At 35.7% G+C, this 13,553-nt stretch overlaps 1 protein-coding gene across 6 annotated transcripts in view; it reads left to right on the top strand.

Annotated features, from left to right (window-relative positions):
• Positions 1-13,553, top strand: part of DPYD (dihydropyrimidine dehydrogenase) — an 851,840-nt gene that overhangs the window by 565,245 nt on the left and 273,042 nt on the right. For all 6 annotated transcript variants that reach the window (XM_032248001.1, XM_032248002.1, XM_032248005.1 and 3 more), the window contains 2 exons: positions 2,411-2,479; positions 10,887-10,970. In XM_032248001.1, coding sequence (XP_032103892.1) covers positions 2,411-2,479; positions 10,887-10,970 — 153 coding nt within the window. The remainder of the gene's footprint in view (positions 1-2,410; positions 2,480-10,886; positions 10,971-13,553) is intronic.

Here is a 13,553-nt window from a genome sequence, read left to right as displayed (position 1 = left end):
CTGGAGTGCAATGGCACAATCTCGGCTCACCGCAACCTCCGCCTCCTGGGTTCAGGCAATTCTCCTGCCTCAGCCTCCTGAGTAGCTGGGATTACAGGCACGCACTACCATGCCCAGCTAATCTACTTGCAAATGAAGCTTGGAGTATGAGTTTGCACTTCTTTTAGCACCTAGAGAAAAGGCCATGGAACAAACAGTCGTACATTTTTCTTCCCAATTTTGAAAAGCTGTAGTTTCACTAGTTAAAAAAAGTTGAGTCCTAAACTGAATGAACAATAATTTGGCATGCTTAATTTTCCTCCTCTATCATCTGCTTTTACTTTCTTCTCTTTGTTCCTCTCTCTAAGGAGTCCATTCAAAATTCCTGTTTCTCCTGGCTTCCATATTTCTGAATGTTGTTCAACCCTTATGTGACTAATGTTCTGCAAATTTCTCAGTGGCTTCAATTCAGACTCTCAGATCTTTTGCTTCCTTCTGTTTAATTGCTTCTCTAGTTGATTAGTCCTATGTATTTTTATATCTGATTATTTTTTCATCACCAAGACAGATACCTTCATCAGTCCTATTCACTCTTCACTCTTACTCATATAATTCACCAGCAGTTTTCAATTGTTTATTTTTCCCTTCTCTATCTTATGATTTTCATTTCTACTTAATCTTCTTAAAAGGGTAAGCTGATAATGCAACCCCTTGCTCCTAAACCCCTGGTGACCTCATTCACTTATTCTTTCAGTCTTTGATACGTGCCAAATATCATGCTAGTTACTGTGGATAAATGATGAGTAATGCACATTAGCCCCAGCTTTCATGGTTTTTATAGTCTATCTGGAAAGAAAAAAAAAACAACTTTAAAGACAGGCTTCTCTCCCCGCTTTTTAGAACTCTCTCCAATATGGTGGCAACTTTTCTATCCTCTTGATGAAAACATTTATCTGACTTTTACAGCATGTTTTTGGTTTTTTTCTCAACATTAAAAAAGCTCTGTGTGGTGAGAGCACAATGGCTTTTAGAGGACTCTTACCACTAGTCTCTGCAACTTTAATCTTGGCACAAACTCTTTGTGTCTCAATCTCTTAGTCTTTATTTTTTTAGCGATAGAATCTCTCTCTGTTGCCCAGGCTGGAGAGCAATAACATGATCATAGCTCCCGGTAACCTTGAGCACCTGGACTCAAGTGATCCTCCCATCTCAGCTTCCTGAGAGGCCGCGACTACAGGCGTGGGCCACCACACCCAGCTGATTTTTCTTTCTTTTTTTTTTTTTTTTTTTCGTAGCGACAAGGTCTTGTTATATGTCTCAGGTTGGTCATGAATTCGTGGGCTCAAGCAGTCTTCCTGCTTCGGCCTCCCAAAGTGCTGGGATTACAGGTGTGAGCCACTGCACCCAGCCTCAATCTCATAGTCTTTAAATGGTAATGATAGGAAATAATTACTGACATGTATCCAGTATTTGCTTTGGGCTAGCAAAACCTAGTGGTTAAAAGCACAGACTCTCAGTGAGTCACACTGCCTGGCTCTGGGTTCTGGCTCTGTTCCTCATCAGCTATGTGACTGTCAGATCTCATTGCCTCAGCGTCTTCATCTGCAAAGTGGGGAGAATAATATTGGGAATGATTGAATAAGTTAATAAAGTAAAAATCCTTGAAACAGTGCCAATCACACTGTGAGAGCTATATAAGTCTTAGCAATTTCTTTTATTACTTTTCTAAGTAAGTGGCACTATTATTCAAATTTTACCAATCATGAAACTAAATACCTTGCCCAGGGCCACATGTAAGTGACACAGTCGGAGTTCTAACCTGGACATCCTAATTTCGGAGCAGACATTAGTAATTACTACTCTATACAGTCTCTATTATAGGATTTCTATAATACTATAGTTAAATAATCAATATATAATAAAATTTAAAACTATAATGCACTATGAATATTTAAGGTATTATTATGTATACTATGATGAGTTATGTTTAAAAGAGACACTAATTTTTTTTCTTTTCCATCCCTTAAAACCTTTCACTATACCAGTAATTATAAACAACATTTTAATGGCATTGTATAATTTAGACAATCCCTTCACATACATGCATGTATTTACACTGCTACTTTCAGAGGTTGGCAAAGTCTTTACCATCACCATTTTTAAAAGAGAATACTGAGGATCAGAAAAGTTAAGTAACTTGCCCAAATGTTCACAGATGGTAAATGAGAAAGTCTCCTAATGTAAGTCCAAAGCCCCAAATGTCATCCAGTGTTTTACTCTCATATCCTGCTGTTTTCTAATGATTTATTTTTTGGTAGTTTGACAATTTTATAATATAATTTACCATTATGCATTTATTAAATATTAATATATCTTTGCATGCAACACCATAACTACTTAAACTTATATTCTTTTCTTTTTCTTTTTAAAGATTGTGATTGCTAGCATCATGTGCAGTTACAATAAAAACGACTGGATGGAACTTTCCAAAATGTCTGAGGTAATGATTACTTTAGTATATATTTATTTTATTTCTTCTCTCCTATTTTTATTAGTTTTTAAATAAAGAGCTGCCATGAAAAATAATACAGTAGAAGTAAAATTGAATTGAAAATGTAACTTAAAACATTTCTATTATAATTTGTTTACCCTGTGTTTTCATTAAAATGATGGAAATTTAAATTTAAAAGGAATTTATTCTATAAAAGTGGTCCCTTGGATTTCACACACTACCTAAAAATCCTTTATTCTCTGAATCCATACACTCTTTATTTGCATGTTAAGCAAACTGTATATTATGATGGATGCCATGATAAAATTTAATTCTACCTTTGAGAGTCTAACTTGATCTTACCTTGCCTTTAGGCAAACTAGCTTGACAGTAAGAGAAGAAATTTTGAATATAAAATCTTGAATATTTAAAGTATAAAAGGTTCATTTAATACTATTCTAGTTTGAATACAGACATGCATAAAATAGTAGGACAGAATGCTCCTGAATGGAACACTAGTCAGCAGGTTTTCCATAATATAAATTGAATTCTGCACAAATGCAAACAAGTAACCATGTGCCTCAAATTTGTATTTCAAATAAAAAAATACATACTTAAAATTATACACTTATGTCCCTCATGCTGTCATGGAAAATAGCCTATAGAGTCTTGACTGGGGTTTCTTGAAAACCTCTCAGTAATACAGAAGACTAAATCTAACAATATTGATTAACTAATTGACGCTACGTTATAAAATATTGTAAAGCTGTCTATAGTGTTCAAAAATGTTGATTATACATTTTATTTGGATATTTTAAAACTGGGAGAGGAAAAATTACTTCTGGGACTTAGAGGGGTGAAATTAAACATGATCAGTAATTGGCCTTGTGATCTTCCGTGCTGGGTTCATTTGATACATGTATTTACCTAATTGACCATGAAATCTTCCACAGAGCCCATGCTTGGCATGAGCTTTGCCAATTTTAAGCTGACTATGATGAATGGCTTTATCATGCCGCTTGCTTCTCTGCCTTTCTGTAAGAACAAAATACTTTTCAAAATTAATTTTTCAATATTAGATGAGAATTTTTAAATAGACAAGATTACTTTTTATAAGTCAAAACCCTTTAAGTATAAACAGACTAGCTAATCTAAAGATTTTTTTCACATCTCATATTTTTAATTTTAGTTTGATTTAATAACACCTTCTAATTATTCTATAGCAAAACATAAATAAAAAGAAAGGAAAAAAGAAAGAAGGGAGGAAAAGGCATGCCTTTTATTTAATCAAAACAATCTGCAGAATCTCTCCATAGGAGAGCAGTCTACATAACAAGAAGGTTTGATAATGTCAATTAAAAAATAAAAATATTCACCATAATCTTAGATCTGGACTAGCCCAGGAGATATCACATGAAGGAAGTATCCCCCAGGCCTTCACAGCTTCTAGGAGGGTAGCATTAAGCAGCATGATGTCATCACAGTTCATATGTACGCACCCAATAACGTTTTGTAGAATCAGTATTTGGTTTTGATTTTGGAACACATGCTTAAAAATAGCATGATTTTCTTACAATGGAAAAACCCACATTAAAACAAACAAACAAAAACATATTCAAGTCAAAGTTACTATTCCACCTAACATGTACGTTTCTTTTGTGGGTGGTGATATACAGATGTAAGAAATCAGAGACACCACACCAGCACTTCTGCATGCCAACGGCTTTAAGTTTGGCTAATAATGTGATGTGATGGTGTATACTATACCTTAAGTTTATAAAACCCTTTTATGGCAGATTAGTTATTGAATTACACAGTAAAGAGTTGAGGAAGCCTGCTTTCAGCTTTTTACTACTTTATCTGAAACAGAAACGATACACATAGAACAGTAGAACTTTAGAATGCACGTGTGTTTCATGTTGTCTTGTATATTCTTCAGCCTGGTTTAAATTTTTCAGGATTTTTGAGCACCAGAAAGAAGTTTCTACTGCTTAGTGTCAAATCAGTAGCATCGTTAGAATCTGCTTAGTTTTCTTGGTCCAGGTATCTGATCACAGGCTCTCTTGCTTTTCTGGAACCGCAATAGTCTACTCCAATTCTATACAAAAAAAGATTTATGAAACACCTACTATGTATAAAGTCCCTGACCAGACAAAACAAAGGTGAATATAGGGAGCAATCAAATATGATCCATTACTGAAGGTCCACAATATTTGCTTGTATATAGATCTTTAATACAGTAGTAGATCTTGAATCCATTTATTTCTTAATTTGTAATTAGCCTTGAAAATACAGCCTGAGTCAAAGTTACTGTGAAAAAGCTTTATGGAAGTATACAGTCTCATAGAAGTAAGACTGAGGAAGAACAGAAAAATGAGATGGGGAGAAGGGAAAACAAATGCAATATGGTGCATTCCAGAGCTGGCCACGACTTCACAAGGAAAGGAAGCCAACTGCTCAGTCATATGGGAAGGGAATAGCACATCATCCCACAAGACGATAGACTCACCCATTCTCTCATCACTTTCTAGGAAAGGAAGTGGAAGGAATGAATCTACTGGCTTCTTCAGTCTCCTCTCACTGGTCCCATTTCACTCCATAGGGTTTTACTTGCCTCTGCACTCTTCAGTTGTATGCCCTGCCCCTTCAGGGAAGCTGCTAGGGAAGCCAGATTTTATAACATGGTGTGTAATGCTTCATCTAAACCCAGAATTGTAGGGAAAGGCCAGAGCTTCCTGATCAGGCCTGGGCACTGGTGCTCCTGGAGCTCTCACTTTGACAGGCTCAGTGGAGGTTGTAACACAGCCCATCTCTGATCTTCAGGGAGTGTGCGAGAGCTGACAACTACTATAGAAGATGTGAAGATCGCAACAGGGACTGGGGCTCCCCTTTGAACTAGTGGCAAAAGCCTTGGTGACAAATTGGGCCATCAAATTTGAGGAAGCTTATAATTGGCTGGGGCTCAATATGCATCATTACCATTCTAATCCAAGTTATCTACAATAGCTGCACTAATCTTCTTGCCCTCAACCAATCCAAATTCTTTCTGTTTTTCCTGATTTCGAAATCCTTAACTTGACTATTAAGTGCTACTTGGTCTCGCCTCTGCCTGCCTCTCCTCAGTGTCACTGTGGATCTGTTCTCGGCATTCCAGATCCCACTGCCTTCTTTTCCTCCTCCAACACGTTCTCAACTCAGAGCATTTGCTGTTCCCTTGGCCTGGAATGTTCTCTCTTCCTCAACCCTGAGCCTCTGGCTCTGTAAGTTAAACCTCCCTGTCTTCAGAGGCCAGTTGACCAGATACTTAATGAAGCTTAAGCTTCAGGGCATTTATTTGAATAGGCTACTTCCAAGTCCCTATACCTAACTCTGTGTTTACAATTTTTAATTATTTTTTTTTTCCTTAAAGAGGGTTTTCCAAATTATTTTAGCATCAGACTCCCCCAAATCTGGATCTGCCTCTGTCTGTGCATTTCCTCTGTAGTATGTAATAAAGTGGTGATTAACAGTTGTGTGATTAGCCATTACTAATAGTTCCTCTGTTCTGCTTGTTAGAAAGCAAGTTCCATGGAGGTTGAGACCCCTATCTAGCTCACTACTTAATTCTCAATTCCAAGCACAAGGCTTTGTCTCCCAGCAGATATTTGTTGAATAAAGTAAAAAAGAAGTGTGCAGTTCAAATATTGCAATGTGACAAACAAAAAGGAAGCTGTTACACAATAAATGGGAAGAGTGGTATTTTATTTGGCACCCATGAACTTGAATTGATTAAAATCCAGTGATGAAGATTTTAAGCAGGTACCTGTGAGGGATTGCCAAGGTCCTGACCACTTTCAGTAGGAAGAGACAAGGAAGCTCCAGTGGAGAGGCACAAGCACTAAAACCAAGTGATCATACTGTTCCTAGCACGGCAAAAATAAAACACTAACAAGCCAGGTTCTTATCATTTTTTTACCTGAATCTGGGCAGCAATATGTTCTGAACTAAATAGCTGTGAGAGTTAACAGTCTCAAATAGGTTGAGGTTAAAAAAAAAAAAAAAAGAAAGAAAAACAAAAAACAGACAGAGGCACATTACAGAAATATATAGGACCACTTGGATGTAAGTCTCTGAACAGGGACAGTAAACAGGACAGAATGGAATCACAGGAGAGAGACATGCAGCTGGAGATGAGAGATAGTAACTGATTTTATGTCCAGTGGAGCCCAAGCCAGTAGAGTGTTTTGCCTGTCTCAGGTCTGTCTCAGATTGGTTTAAGAGCCCAGAGAACTTTAACTCCAGTTTTGGATACTTGAGACTAGACAATAGCATTGCTACTTAGAAAGTCAACATCTGACCCCACGTATTCATTTAACAAAGAAATTTAGAGAGAATCCAATAACTGTGGCTTTCATGCCCTGCTGCAGTACACTGTACCCACCCTACTTCTGCTCTGATGTCCTTTGCCAACCCCTGTCACCCTTGGAAGTCTTCCCTTGGGCCATGATACACCACACCATGCCACTGACCATGTAGATGTCCTTCTGGCTCTACTCTGCATAGGCTATGACACCCCACAGTGAGCCCTCATGGCTCCTCCTCAAAAGCTCAGGATCACCTGCCTTGCTCTGCCCTGGCCAATGGCTAGAGCTGTATTGATGAGGAAGATAAAGGAAAGAAAGGAAGAACTAAGGAAAGAAGGGGAAGAGAAAGGAAAAACGCTTTGTACCTGATTTTGTTATATATGTTGCACAGGGTTTGTGGTTTTGCCACCTTAGTTTCTCTGGGTGTTCTTATAAAGTGACTCAGAGAATTCTAAAAAGTATACAACTGCCATATTCCAAGAATTTCTCAGGATAGTTTACTTTTCCTTTTTCTCCTGAGGTTTAGACAATGTAGGACCAGGTGAGTTACCTAAAATCGTTTTCATATCAAGGCAGAGGTCTAGTTGGATGGATAGATAAGTATTTAGATGGATAGATAGATAAGTGATAGGTAAAGTATTTAGATAGATAGTATATACCGTTATAGTATTTACTACCTTCCAGAAGTCATTTACTTTTATCAAATTTATTTTTCATCACTTTTCTTCAAACTTTCATATATGTCAAAGCTCTTATTTTTCTTTTCAGTTTACTTAAAACTGTAAAAAATAAACTTTCTTTTTTGGTACTTCTCATTTCCTGTATTAGCTTTGGAAACATTTAAAAATACATCTCCCTAGAACTCTTCTGTGCAAATATCAAGTTTATTTATACCTTATAACCACAACTCTATGACTTAATATCATTTTTTTTTTACAGTTTTACTTCTAATTTTTACCTTTTTTTTTTTTTTTGAGTTCTAACTTGTCACTGACTTGATATTTTTCTTGTTTTTTGGCAAGGTGGGGAAGCTAAGGCCAAAAGTAGTGAAATAATGTGTTCAAGTGCACACAGCTAGGATACATTAAAAGTGGGATTCAAACCCATGGTTTGGCTCAGAGCCCACAACATTAATATATATATATATATACACTCTACTTCACATAGATGGATGATAAATAGATAATGTAGGAAATTAAAAATAGTGTATTTCCTATGTCACTGCTATCACTAAGATATTTCATTTTATAACCATTTAGGTGAGGTAGAATAAACTCTGGGTAAGTGGCTAAACTAAAAAGCTTGTGACTAACAAGAATCAGAATGCATGCCCAATTTCAGTTAATTTAACATTTCATGCTAATTCAGCAATTAAGGCTTTTTGAATGGTTAGAGTTGCTTGGAAATGGAATTAGCTGCCTTTTAAGGTAGTGTGCATCCTGAGACAGGAATGTTCAAGCAGAGGCCACATGAATGTTTCTGTTCTCTTGGTGTCGCCTTGAATAGCATTGTCTGTTTTTGAGGGTTGGATGCACATTTCAAAGGCCTTTCCAGGTGTGTTTGGTGAGTAGGTGTTTGTATATGTATACAATATCGGGGAAATTGTAATAATTAGTCACTGAAAAAACTTTATATTGGACAGGTGATTTTAAAATATTTTAACTTTTACTTCAAACTTAGAAGCTGTAAAGATATTGAGCTGTTATGTTTTTCCTGACACACTATGACAGCTCCAGCCATAAAATAAGTGATTTTTAGTAAATTGTAATGGTACAAACGCAGGCTCTGAACTCAAAATGCTTGGGTTCAAGACGCTACTATCAGCTAGAAGCTGTGGGATGTTGGATACATCACTTGAACTCTTTATGTCTCAGTTGTATCAATTGTAAAGGAGGAATAATGATGTATCCTACCTCTTAGAGTTTCTGTGAGGATAAATTAAGATAAAACATACAAAGGACATAGTAAAGTATCTGGCATATTGTAAATGGTCAATTAATGTTAGCTATTATTATCTAATATGGTAGCTAGGTGTAAGTTTGAAATGAAATATACATAATGTAAATATGTATACAATTAACATGCAAAGTTTATCTAATCCAAAATGAGGTTGAATTGATTTGCTATTAATTGCCGCATTTCAGTTAAATAGAGAAGTCTAAAGGAAATATTTGAACTAACCAGGAAATAATAACAAACATGTTACATTGTATATATTTGCACTGTACAATCTTTTCATTAAGCTTGTAATTATTGCATGGTGTAGTTTTGAGACAGGTCATATTATCCACAGTTGACACTTGAGCAACTGGAGACAAAGAAGATTGACTGACTTGTCCAAATCATTCCCAATTCCTTAGCTACAGGCTAAGAATTCCTTAGCTACAGGCTAGAATTAGAACTCAGGGTTCAGCAGGCCATGCTCATCCATGCTCACTACCAAACCATCAAGGAAAGAATAGCATGGTTTTCAGCAGTTCTCAAATAACAAGCCTTTTAAAATTGGATTAGAAAAGCAAAACCATAATGAAACCATATTTAAAAACAAGCTCAGTGATCAAATGGACATTAACAAATGTGCAGAAGAAAAACCAGACTTACTAATGAATAAAGATAGGCAAGAAAATTGAAACCAAGAAATAGCTAACTGGAGTTTGTAAGTCTGTTGAGGTCCTGCTTAAACTTTATAAGGAAGGAAAAAAATAGGCTAAAATCTTAAACAATTAGGAAGGAAAGAGAAAAAAGAAACAGCTATTGGCCTAAAGAAAGGTCTGATGTACTTAGAAAGTAGTGAACTATTTTTTAAGCCTTTTCATGTGCTAAACCTGTTAAAATACTGTTGTAACCAGTTCAAGCTTCTAGTTGGCCTTACTGAAAGATAAATTGTGGCACTGGAAAAATTATAGAAGTTATTTTTAAAAGTTATTAAAAGAATATAAAACTTGAATCAGTTTTTCCTCCATCCCTAAAATTACTATACTAGCTTTTTTTGGAGACAGAGTCTCCCTCTGTCTACCAGGCTGGAGTGCAATGGTGCGATATCAGCTCATTGCCATTTGTCTCCCAGGTTCAAGCAATTCTTCTGCCTCAGCCTCCCAAGTAGCTGGGATTAGAGGCATACACTGCCACGCCTGGCTAATCTTTTGTATTTTAATAGTGATTGGGTTTCACTGTGTTGCCCAGGCTGGTCTCGAACTCCTGAGCTCAGGCAGTCCGTCTATCTATCTCGGCCTCCCAAAATGTTAGGATTACAAGTGTGGGCCACTGCTCCCTGCCATTATAATAACTTTTAAAAGTGTTTTGTTTATCCTTTAAGTTCTTCACAGAAGACTTCTCATGAATTCTAAGATTCTCAAAGTATTCTAAGAATACTTAGAATGAATTATGTTGTTTATTTTGACAAGATCCATTTGTATACGAAGGAATTAATAATTAAAATAGGAGGGATTTTTATTAAGTAATTAAGACAAAACTATCAATACTTCCAATTTCTTAGATGGACTGTTTTGCATATAATAATGTTGGTTTTCAGTTAAAAACATTTTAAATTTTGCTTGTTCATTCTAGCTAGCCTACTACATTTTTCTTTGTATGCCTACTCCCATCATCAATTATCTATAATTAGTAAGATTTGTGTATATAAAAAATAGAAGCTGTTTAGGAAAGAATAAATGTGATGTCAAACCAATCTCAGTTACAATCTCTACTGTGTCACCTAATAACCAAGCTTGTAATTTAACCTCCCTAATACTTCAGTTCATGTGCCTGTAAAATTGGTATCATAATGATACAAAGATTATGAGAATTAGAGGTAACAAATATAAAGCATATAGAGCAGTGAGTGGCCCCTTATAAGCACTCAGTAAATATTGGTGGTGTGATTGTTGTGATGGTGGTGGTTGTTATATAAACCTTAATTTGAGAGAGTTAGAACATACCTCACAAGATAGCTGTGATGCAGAAAACAGAATAGTTAACACTTGACAAATATGATTTTTGTTATCAGTGGTGAAAGTCTACTAGTATATAAATAAAGCTTTGCATTTTCTTTCATTTTCCTTTCTTATTAAAAGGATTCCGGAGCAGATGCCCTGGAGTTAAATTTATCATGTCCACATGGCATGGGAGAAAGAGGAATGGGCCTGGCCTGTGGGCAGGTAAGGACCTTGACAGCTGCCACTAAGTATATCAGTGTGCCATAACAGGCCCCCGTATGGATAGTTACTATACCTTAGGCAAGGAGATGCATGGATCAGATGACTGGCTAGAGACTTCCAGGTCTGCATTGTTTAAATATTTAGTGCTTAAAAAGTGGAAAATGAGGGAAGCTGAAATTATAGCAACTGTTTAGTTTTATTGAGGAAAATATCACATTATGTGCTTGACAGGAAGTAATATCATAACAAATAGTTTTTAAAAGCGCTGAAGCAGAATTAGCTGATTTCAAATGCAGTGTTCTTTATTCATTCCTGATGCTGATCCAGTTTCCCTGGAGCAATATAGTGTACAAAATGCATTGTTCGTAGTGATTTTGTAGTAAATGGGGCACAGCACAAATTGCATTTTACATTTTTTAGCATATGATCATTATTCACTAACTGTGTTTGGGGAGTTGCAAAAAGACTTTGATGCTATTTTTATTTTTGGATACAATAAATGGAACCTTCATTCTAAATACTTTCAAAGCCTAATGAACAAAATATGAAATAATATGTTAATATATAGAAAACACTACATCTTTATGTAACTAGTTACAATGTTGGATGTTAAGGAGCACTGTAAAAGCTTAATGCTAAAAAGGTGAGTATTTTGCGTCTCACAGTTTAGCTTTTAAGTCCGGAAGGAAATGGTGTGAATTAAATAATATGAAATGTAGTAATTTCTGACAGATTGTCTAGTCCTGGAAAGTTTACTTTTATCTCCACCTTGGGCACAGGGCCTTGTACTCAGTAGGTGCCCAGCTATTTTTTTTTTTTCTCTCTCCAGTCATCAAATTGATTTGAATTAAACTCAGAGGCCCTTAATTTGGGAGGGCAAACATTTGTGGTTATTCAAATGAACATAGGCTGCTGTCTTTGTTTTAGCGTTCAGCAAGAATTTTAAAGTACTTTGCAAATATTTAACATGCAGAATAGATTCGTGACGTAAGGAGAAAACCATTTTTATGTAACAGCAAGAAAGGAGGGGCTAGTCAAATATTTTTCAGGTATATTCTCTGTTACACTTACAACAGGTTGCCCAGAAGATCGGTAAGTGTAACATATGTTAACAGAACCAAAACTCAGAATTACTCAGTACAGGCAAAATATCATGATATCAAATCATGACTTTTATGAGTCACATGATTAGATAATAGCATGTTAAGATGAGTAATGTGATTAAAAGGGGAAAGATTCCTTAAAGGAAACCTGGAATGGGGGCTGAGTTAGTATTCTTTTCCCATCTCAAGATTGTCCTTCCACTCATTTCATAGTCTCAGTATCTTGGAATCAAAATATTTTTTAGTTACATAGATAAAAACAGCTATGGAGATTTTAAATCTATTGATTGCTTTGTTAGAGCGTAATGCAATTCAATATTTATCCCTTGCAACAAATATGACAGTTATTTTTAAAATATTGCCCTAGTCCCACCTGAGTTTATTTTTTTGGAGTAGGATTTTGCTATATGAGCACATCTGAATTTACTCAGTCATTAAGTGTCTTAGGTGTATCCTTTCTAGAGCATTATTTAGCCACATAAAGTTTTGCACAGCCTTTGGCTGAATGAGAATGCCAGATGCTAAAACTTTGCAGTCAGAGAGACCATTAAGATTTCTAAAAACTATTGGAAAATGCATGTTCCAGAAACCATGATATCTTGGCTGAAGAAAATTTAGGAACATTTCCATTTCACTTATTAGTTATAATCTCTAAAACTGAAACCAATTCTTCCTGTCAGCCAAGTTTAGAAATTTTCTTTTAAATGATATTCTCTCGTAAATTATATAATTGAAGAATAAAGCTAATTTAATCATTTTTGTTCCAACATATTTTAAATGATTACTCTGCCTGAGGACACATGAATGTTCCATATTTTAAATAAAGGGAAGGCAGAATATTAGTGCATTAAAAAAAATGCTTTTCTGTGACTGACTTTCTCAAGTGGGCACAAACACATTCGGGCCGAATTTGCCTTTTCCTCTGGTTCCTTTTACCCCTTCTCTGCCTCCTCTTCCCATTATTTCCCCCTTTACCTCCCTAAGTTCCAAAGTCTTGAACATTTGCCAACTGGTGCGGTGGAGAATTTATACTCAGTGTTGGGGGGCTGAAGAGTCATTCTAATCCCCCTTCCCCATTGCTATGTGATCTTGCATTTCATTTGTTGAAAACTTACTATGTGCCAAGCCAGAGCTGCATGCATGGTCAGAGCCTAATTATTGTGTGCTTCATGAATTAGACATGTTATTGGTTCCATGGCTAAAATATTTATCTGTCAGAGACACTTTCTTGTTAAGTACATGTTCCTCTCTAAATACCTGATTTTCTTCTCCTTTATCTCAAATATTTTCTCCAAATATTTAATAAGTGAAAAATGCTGCCTCTGTACCTAAGTAATTTGCCTGTGTGTAATCAACATTGTATAGACCTAACACTGATATATATACAAATATATTTACAAGTGTATATATATATGTATATATGTATATATATATACATATATACATACGTATATATGTATATATACACATACGTATATAT

This window comes from Sapajus apella, unplaced genomic scaffold, assembly GCF_009761245.1.
Source record: "Sapajus apella isolate SASKATOON/1434 unplaced genomic scaffold, GSC_monkey_1.0 scaffold64, whole genome shotgun sequence".
NCBI lineage: Eukaryota > Metazoa > Chordata > Mammalia > Primates > Cebidae > Sapajus > Sapajus apella.
Note: the sequence above shows the minus strand (reverse complement) of the source record. Positions and strands in the feature narration are given on the sequence as shown.